We start from the raw sequence: 9,237 nt of genomic DNA, 5'->3' as shown, positions 1-9,237 counted from the left end.
TATCTGAGCTTGATTATTTCCAACAACACTGTAAGCTTATTTCCAGTTTAAAAAAAAAAAAGATAATCCTGTTTGCTTTGAGTGCTGAAGGGCAAAAAGGAGCATGACGAAATCTGCTTTTTTGTCAGAATAGCCTCAGTGGATTGCAACAGAAGTAGATGTTTCACAACTGGTTATCCTGCTGTCAGAAGAGAGTATGACCAAGGTCAAAAAAATCCCCAATTGGTTACAATTTTAATGCTATTTATGCAGTGTGTGAGTATTTTGTAACCAGAAACAAAGAATATAAAGTCCATTGTTTAAGTGTTATTCCTAATCATCTTTTTTATTCTTTTAAATTTGTTTTATATCTGTAAATATAAATTCAATTCCATAAATAATTCCTCAGCCTGTCATCAAACCCTGTTTATATGGCTCATCCTCCTCTACATACACCCTGCAACTAATATCTTAAAATAAGCTGTAAAGTCTTCCAAAACCCTTAGTTTTCATTTTGTGCACAATTAAAACCAATCCTAGTCGTTATTTATTGTGTGTCACTTAATCATGTAGATTTAATCTCTTTTCATTACAAGATAACTTGATGTGCTTCACATCCAAAGCAATAAGTGACATCCAGAGGAATGCAATAAACTATACACAAAGAAAAAGAAAAGCAGTTTGCTTTACGTTGTGACAAATCTCAGGACATGGCGCAGTTTGTTCCAGAGAACAGGACTAACGTAACAAAAAGTACCAGACCTGTCACCAGACCTGGAGCTAATCCAACTAGAGAACCAGCACCTGATGAACAGGGAGATATGTGTCAGTGTCTTTGTAGGCCTAGTTAGTTGTGGTTGCTATCTAGTGGTGACTTATTGTCTTCTTCGGGGCACCAAGAAATGTATCTCCACAGCATGTCTACCTGTTTTTATTCAAGATGAAGCGGACATTGTGTGGAGACTCCTTTACTTTCTAGTATGACTGGCTAGTGAAATACTTTTTGGGTGGGGTTCTGCTGGGGGTATTTGAACTTATGACCTTACTATTTCTAAATCACTGGCTATAACGCTGGCTGCAGCAGCTCCCACACAAAGAATTATTAGTCACAGTGACTTTAAGGTAATTTTTTTGGTTTTCTAGCCAGCAACATAACTGTTCTGGTTCACTCTCAGTGCTTTAATCAGAAACATTGAAACATGTTAAAAGCCACTTTACACTAACTGCCCAAATATTTAAATATAATGAAGCATTTAGCGGCTAACTAGCCAAATATTTTTTTAGTTTGAGAAGACTAAAAGAGGAGAAATTGGACATAAATGCATCAGGTGTACACAAACATGGCTCCAATGGAATGATAATGTTGCTCTGTGTCTGCTGGATGTGCACATTGCTAGCATTTTAGACAGGACAACTATACATGGAGATCATTGATCGGAAATGAGTGTCTGTCAGCATGTTGTGGCCCTTTTCTGCCCTTACTGCCCAAAAACGAATTAATGCAGGTTCAATCAAAATAACTTATCTTTCACCTCAACAATTAGTCAGATCTGAAATAGAGAAAATAGAGAATATAAATCTTCTATGATTCTATGATATTTTTCACTTTCAGCTACCTTTGCCATTATCACTACCTCAACTTACACTAACTTACACTGTTCCTATGATGGTGTTTTATAAGCAACAAACTTTTTAGTATAATTTCCAGGCAAAAGCTGTAAAAACCCACTGTACACTACCTGCCCAGCACCAAAAAGCAGACAGGCGCAGCTAGCAGCTAGCTCGTGAACATATTGGAGCATTTAGTAGCTAAAGAACCAGGTATTTAGATAATAGGCAACGGTTTGTTTACTGCCCTCAAGTGGCCAAACCTTAGTTGTGTATTGTAGCTCCAGATTCTTTGAGTATACGAAAATGATATATGTAGCTTTCTAAGAGCTTCTGGTTTAGTAGACCTGCACTCTACTACTGTATATATCAATTTGCGTGACCTGAGTTCTGCTTTCAAAAAAAGTTTCTTGAAGTACTGCCAGTGGATTGGAGCAAAGGGGCTGAGTTTAAGAGGGCTTTGCCTATACTCAGAGAGGCTAGGAATGAGGGACACTGGGGGAAACGCTTGAAGGAGAGCTCTGGACAACGACTGGTGAGAGATGGTGTTCACTCCCAGCAGTGGAGGGTCATGCATTCATTGAAAACCACAGTGTGCATTACATGTTCTCTTATGGGGCGAACAGATCTACCTTCACCTCGCAAACCTGTCCCACAGCATCTGAATGATTGTGGGACACAAAGTGCTAAAACACTTCCAGGACCGTGGACAGCTCCAGACAGCTTATGTGGCGAAAAGGAGGCTTTCGTTCACCTTCCTCCAACAACCTGAGATACATTCACTCCAGCCTGGTGAAGATCTGCCATGTACACTTATAAACTGTTTGTGACAGCTTTGCTCTCATGGTGGCTGAGCACATGTGGACACCCAAGTAAATGATCAACTTGGTTTGAAGCGGATAAACCCACAGCTCTAAGGGGTGGTGGTGGGGAAGCCATATGAAATGGAATAAATGAGTTATTGAAGGCTGAAATACAAAAACAGGATGGTTGTCTTACACTAACAACAGCTATACAGTATCTACTATACTATAGTCAATATTTAGCCACATGACTGATGTAGTGGCCTCTTTCAAATTCTAGACTAGGTGTGTGGTATGCACAGCATGTGGAGAGTGTGTCGGTGGTCCTTACAGTCTGAGAAAAGTTACTGCTGACATGTGAGTGGGTGAGACACATGCACCACTGACTGAACATGACCTGAAAGGTGACTCCACAGGCTGGGGAATACTACTCTAAAACTGTTGGGTAGCAGTTTCATTACACAAAGACAAATAGTTTAAGTTTAGTAGAAAATGGCAGTAGTTGAGCTTTATTCAACTGTAAGTGCTGTGGATAAAAGCACTATATAAATGCAGCCATTTACCTTTTACATAAAGTACCCTCATATACAAACAATGTGCAGTAGGTCAGTGACAAACAGTAAATGGGACATATAGAGAATACATACACTTTTTCCTGGAGATCTGCTGTACCGAGTCTCCACCGACAGATGGCGCCATTCACTCTGCCTCGGGAACAACAGGGTGAGTGTAACAGCTGTGCTGCTGCTTCAAACACAGACCGTCAGCCAGTCAGGCAGGGTTTCTACAGACAGCGTTAAGTGCCTGCAACGATCTCGGTTTAACAGTCCCGTTTGGTTTTTAGAGGGTGTCCTGGGTCTGTTTAGAGGGACTCTGGAGTTTTGTATTATTTCGCTGTATTTGCTGTTTTATCAAGGCCCCGTGAGACCTTTTGGACGGGGAGCAGACTGCTGTCCACTTCACCACAGCGGTGAGTAGGCTCTCGTCTCCTGCATGTTCATGTCTATTTTCCATACAGTCTGTGGTGTTTACGCAGCAGAATGTGAACTGATAGCGGTCCGTTGAACTCAGAACCTTAAACTGAAATGTTTACAGCTGTCTTATAGAGGCAGCTTATATCCCTGCTTCTTGTTGCAGGTTATCGTGTCAGAGCTCACAGCTTTTTATTTACATGTTCTCCATGAATCTTGCACAATGTCAGAGAGCGCACTGGGAAAAACAGGTCTGAGTCCAAACACTGGCTGGAAAACAAACTGGAGATGTAATTACAATGAAACTGAGAAGAAAATGTTAAATTTGTCTAAAGTACATAACAAAAAATGCTTATCGAGGTGGATAGCAATGTTATGTACTCAGGACTCCATGAAGTGAAATATTAATTAATATTAATGAATTAATACACTTAATGGGGACTACGTTATTGTATGATTTCCATTTGGTGCAATCTTAAAGTGGAATACTGTTTATTGTTTATTTCTTAGAAAGAAGAAGAAAAAAAATCCCAATGAAACAATCAGTTGATTGAATATTAATCAGCAACAAGTTTGATAATTGATTGTATCCTTCTTCAATCAATAATACAACATTCCCTGGTTCCAGCTTCTGTAAGGATTTGCTATTTTTTATTTTGGACTGTTGCGCAGACAAAAAAAATCCTGAGAGGCATTTGTCACGATTTTTATGGAATCTACCCCAACACTGGGTGAGATTGTAACACATAAGATGTAAAAATTAGATATGCGATATGCTTCAATAAGAGGTTTAATGAAATAAAGGGACAATCCAGAACAGTGTCTCTCTCTGTGTGTGATTGACCAGAACTCAAATCCACTTTCTGTTTGAATCAGTAATGTGTGTGTGTAAATTAGTCTACTAGAACTTCCTTAAGGTACGTGTGCTTAATGAACACTCCACTACAACATATCTGTGTATAGAACATCATAATTTGAAGTCTCCTAATCCTCACCTTTGGCTTTCAGCATTTTCTTGGCAGACTTTCTTTCCATTTTCTTTGCTTGCCTTTATTCTTTCCAGAAGATACTCTCTTACATGTTTGCTTCCTCTTCTCTGTTCTTCCTCCATCAATGAGTATTTTACACTGCCTGTTCTTCTGGAAATCTCCAGATGTCAATGACGTACCTGGGACTGGACAGTCATGGTCTTGTGAGGGTGCATAGTCACCCTGTCAGCATTGAAGAGCCAAATACGTGTGGACTGGAAACCGGCTTGAATGTTTTTGGGTGTCTTAGCTGCAGGCAGAGCATCTTCACACTACTTGAATATCAGAGATTGTCTCTCAGTGACCTGTTCAAGGCTGTTGATGAAGCATTCCACATTTGTGTGATATAAACTTGTGGCCCGTGTAAGGCTGCTTGCCTCTGGTCTCCTCATCGACAGATTGGGGTTCCGCTTCATATAGGATGTGTAGCAGTCAGGCCCTGTTATCTGATTGTCACCCCATGTTTGTGGGTGTTTGATGTTATATATTACTGCCAGTTGGTAGACAAACTTTCTGACCTTAAAGAAATACCATCCATCATCATATCCTGCGTACAGGGTCACTGACAGGGGGCTGGAGCCAATCCCAGCTGACATCGGGCGAAAGGCGGGGTACACCCTGAACAGGTCGCCAGTCCATTGCAGGGCCACAGCGCTGTCAACTGGACCACCATGACGCCCCACCTTAAAAAAAGTGGAATAGAAAATGTAAATGCTCCGTACTTGTATAGCGCCTTTCTAGTCTTTTCGACCACTCAAAGCGCTTTTACACTACATCTGCATTCACCAGTCACACACATTCATACACTGAGCCTAAGTGCTCAAACGGAAACTAACATTCACACTCACTCATACACTGGCGGAATAGCCGCCAGGGGCAATTCGGGGTTCAGTATCTTGCCCAAGGACACTTCGACATGCAACCAGGGGGAGCCAGGGATTGAACCGCCGACCTTCCGATTAACGGCCAACCCGCTCTATCTCCAGCCGCCCCAAAATGTGAGTAAATAGACAAAATGTTTTTTCAATTTGTCTGGCACCTACGCTAGTATCCAATTCTACTTTGGACTCCACTGGCTGACCTGTCATATTCTTATCTCACGTGCAGTCAGTCCATAATACACATCTGCTGTCTGAGTCAAATAGTCAGCCAACACTTCCTCCTGCACCTTGCTGCTGCTCATGTAACCTACTTACACTGGGAGGATCACTGGGTCCCTGGTCTCTCAGCTTCCACTCAGCGTTACATGGCCGATCCAACTGACCTGACTGACTTGCCCTTTTCTGTGACCTTATCAGACGTTTAAAAAAAAATTGGGCAGGCACACCTCTGTCAGGCTTTCTTGTGCACTGCTTGGGCATTCTGTAAAATTATTATTAATTATTCAAATCAAGAAAGTGTTCTTAGTTATATGTAAGGGGATGGTTGTAACACTTCAACCAATCCAGATATGGTATAAAAGGCATGCATTCAGAGTTACAGTGAGAAGGTAAAATAATTCTGTACTCTTCATAATAAAGAGTTAGTCATCATTTACACTGATCTTGATTTAAAATAGTGGGGAATATGATCGACACAATGTGTTCTCACCCTGCTGCCCTTTTCCATTTGCTGTTTCTTCCTCAAAACAACAACAGCACAATTGACAGCGAACTCTGACATACATTTTGTACATTTTACTGCAATGTGATTTAATTCAATGATTTGCATTGTGATTGTAATGAGATTTTCCACACAGTATGTCAACCTGGTGATACTTTCCAATGTCCTCTTACAGCAGGGGTTCTCAAGCTTTATGTCCCATTACTCCAAGTCCCACAATTGTCATGAATCTTGAGTAGCCAAGTTATGAGGGACAATTGTGGGCTGCATTTGCAAGAACATAGAGGAAGCTAAACTCCCACTACCCTCTCTGTATTATAAAATGTGAGAAACTCAAAAATATAGTTTGAGTGTTGTTAATATTGTTTATCAGGGAAAAGTGACTAAATGGCAATAAAATACATTTAAACATTTTGCTGGATTCTCCCAAACTGATGACCTTGAGAATGTTCTTCTAAACAGAGCTTGTGCCATCTGCTGCCATGTGGGTAGTTTAGTTTGTTAGTCTGTCTTATCAGCATGAGAAATCCCTGAATGTAAAAGTGTGTCTTATCTTAACTCAGTGTGGGCCAACTGTGGCAAACAGAGACTACAAAATAATAATGCTGTGACTACAGCAAAGTTTATGTTGGTGTAAATGAACATTGTCATTCTCACTCCTGGCCCTTGTATTTGAGATACATGTAATAATAATAAACACTTCTAAGGTATTTAGCCTTCACTTAAACCAACACAAGTAGTGATACAGTAATTATTTTTAGCATATTCTCATGTGAACCTTTTGAACATAACACAGAGCTTGACTGATGCTTAACTTTGGAGGCTGATGTAGAGAGAGTGGAGAGTTGGAGAGTAAAAAAAGTAATCCAGTCAGTACTGCCCAAAACTCTTTTTGACAGATTGCCTTCATATGTGGCGTTTATAGAGTTGTCACAAAGATTTGTAATGAGCCAGGATATTTTACAGTTTACAGGGTTGACAGAAACATTATATAGTATTAGTTTGACTTCATTCAGTCAATCTGTTTGAGGTTTAATCTATCTTTATCCATGCTTTGCATAAGAGAGTTTGAAGAGTAAATCTCTCTAGAAATCAAAGTATTAAAATATCTACTACAAATCAAGAAAACCACAAATACATTGGAAATGTATTCCACCTGTACAGCATCATAGAGCTGTGACTGATTTATTCAGGACTAATGGCCAAGAGTTAGTACTCTTGCCTCCATATAGAAGGTCATTGAGTGTCACGAAGAGTGTCCAGTGACTCCTATGCAATAATTATTTTTTCCGTTGGGTGTGACCAATGCATTGTTCACAAGTTGTCCTGTATACTCTCTGCACAAAATTGACTTGTTCTTACTGTTCTGTCTATTGACACAAATTTTAGGCCATGAAGTAATCATAATGCCAGCAAACTCTGAAAACGACATTGCCATTTTTATCTGAGTAAGGAGCCATGTCCAAATAGATTATAAAGATATTGCGAAGTGTGTTATTTCAAATGAGAAATCAGACTGAGAAATGTTTTGGGAATCACAAATGCACAAAGGACCCCAACTTACAAGATGAACTTATATGTGTCCTGTATGAATCCCTATACACGGATCAGTAAACAAAATCCAATCAAGGCCAGAATGTAGTAGGGATGGATTTCACAAGTGCTGGCAGGAATCCAGCACTGTTGGCTGGAGGTGGATGTCACGTTCAGAACAAAAGTGTGTACTCTTTTGCAACACCCATCACCAGGAAGGATAAAGAGTGTGAATACTACATAGAAAATAATGAATAAAACATGCTGAGATTCTGATTTAGACCTGCTGGTCCCCCCCGCTGTCCAATAAGTGCTGTGTGCTATGATTCATCACTTACACTTGAAATTTCACATTACATGGAAAAAGACAGTGTGCTTGCTTATGCAAAATTTTCAGCGTGAAACATCTGAAATTATTTCCTAATACGTTGGGTCTTTAGATATTTTGATATGATAACAATATGAAAGATAATAAATGAAGTTAAGTTAAAGTGACAGTTTGAACAGCATTACTGAAATAATCAAAGTGTCCGCAAAAAGGAAGTACCAGTTGTTGAAGTTTCAGTGAATTAATCAGTTGAAGTGGAGATGTTAAAAGGAGTGTCACAAAGCCCTTAAAGGAATTCGTGTTTGTTGAAGTGTAAACACGGAAGGAAGATTTCTGAGAGAAGTTGAAAGTTGCAGTTAAAACTGAAGGGCTAAAGACTTGAAGTTTCAGCTGAAAGTGTAAGTGCCTCACACAGCTGAAATGACAGTTTCAGCTGCACTGAGTGAAGTACAGTAGTAGCTGAAGTGATGCTGAATAGATGTACAAATTGGTAGTTGAAGTGTAAACATAGTGTAAGTGTAAGCATTAAAAGTAGCTGGAATTTCAGTTGCAATAAGTGAAATAAAGGAAAGGAAGGAAGGTTCATCCAGCTGAATGTGAGGATATAGAATAACCTAAAAGATAAGCTGCTGTGTATGCACCGGAGTGGGGTTTACAAGCTGACACATCAAGTCATTTGATAATGTCATCTAAAGCACTTTTCACAATTGATTGTACCCAACCGCTCCTCTTTTTTTTTTAAAAGTTAAGGAGGGGCAAGAGAGTCCCTGTTTAATTGTGGTAGTGGGCTGGGCCTGCAAGGGTTGTGTGGTTCATCTGGGTGGACTGCACTGAGTAACTAACATTCACCACATGTTTCTTCCACAGCTCAACACCATGGCCGCCAGACTCTCCATGCTCTTCTTCCTCCTTCACGTCTTCACTGCGTCAGCCTCTGAGCCAGGTATGTTTATGAATATTGATATTAATTTGGTAATTACTGTCTTCAGTTTATTAGCATAGCATAAATAGATTAGAATTTTAACACATTTGCAGGCATTTGAAGACTTGAGCACGGTTGAAATAATTTTTATTATGTAACATGCATTAACGTATTTTGTAATTTTTTGGCAACCCTGATGCCCAGATTTTTCCTGTTGATATATTTGGTTTGGAATAAAAAATTCCAAACCAAACACCAGATGGAACCAATTCATGATATAGATCTGCTTTTAATGGATAAAATAAAACATTTACAGTTGCGTACTTACTGTGCTGCTTTGGCATTCAAATGAACATGAAATGTGTTGCACAACAGCGAAGCCCTCCACAGAGGGCCAGGGGGAACAGCCAGCAGATTTCTAGTGAATTGGCTTCCCAGGAATTCTGGAGCGCAGAGAGTACTC

The 9,237-nt window shown here is 39.9% G+C and overlaps 1 protein-coding gene across 2 annotated transcripts in view; it reads left to right on the top strand.

The window, feature by feature from the left end:
• Positions 1 to 25: 25 nt before the first annotated feature.
• LOC119915103 (growth hormone receptor-like) overlaps positions 26 to 9,237 on the top strand; it is a 29,603-nt gene continuing 20,391 nt past the window's right edge. The window contains exons 1-2 of one of the 2 annotated variants that reach the window (XM_038734684.1): positions 26 to 3,360; positions 8,720 to 8,795. In XM_038734684.1, the coding sequence (XP_038590612.1) occupies positions 8,729 to 8,795 (67 nt within the window). In that variant the 5' untranslated portion in view covers positions 26 to 3,360; positions 8,720 to 8,728. Of the gene's footprint in view, positions 3,361 to 8,689; positions 8,796 to 9,237 lie in introns of those variants that run through there. The other variant, XM_038734683.1, reaches the window with a different exon arrangement.

This window comes from Micropterus salmoides, unplaced genomic scaffold (assembly GCF_014851395.1).
Source record: "Micropterus salmoides isolate LMB-PRFRI ecotype aquatic unplaced genomic scaffold, ASM1485139v1 Ms_hic_scaffold_20, whole genome shotgun sequence".
Lineage (NCBI taxonomy): Eukaryota > Metazoa > Chordata > Actinopteri > Centrarchiformes > Centrarchidae > Micropterus > Micropterus salmoides.
This window is presented reverse-complemented; position numbering and strand designations above follow the sequence as displayed.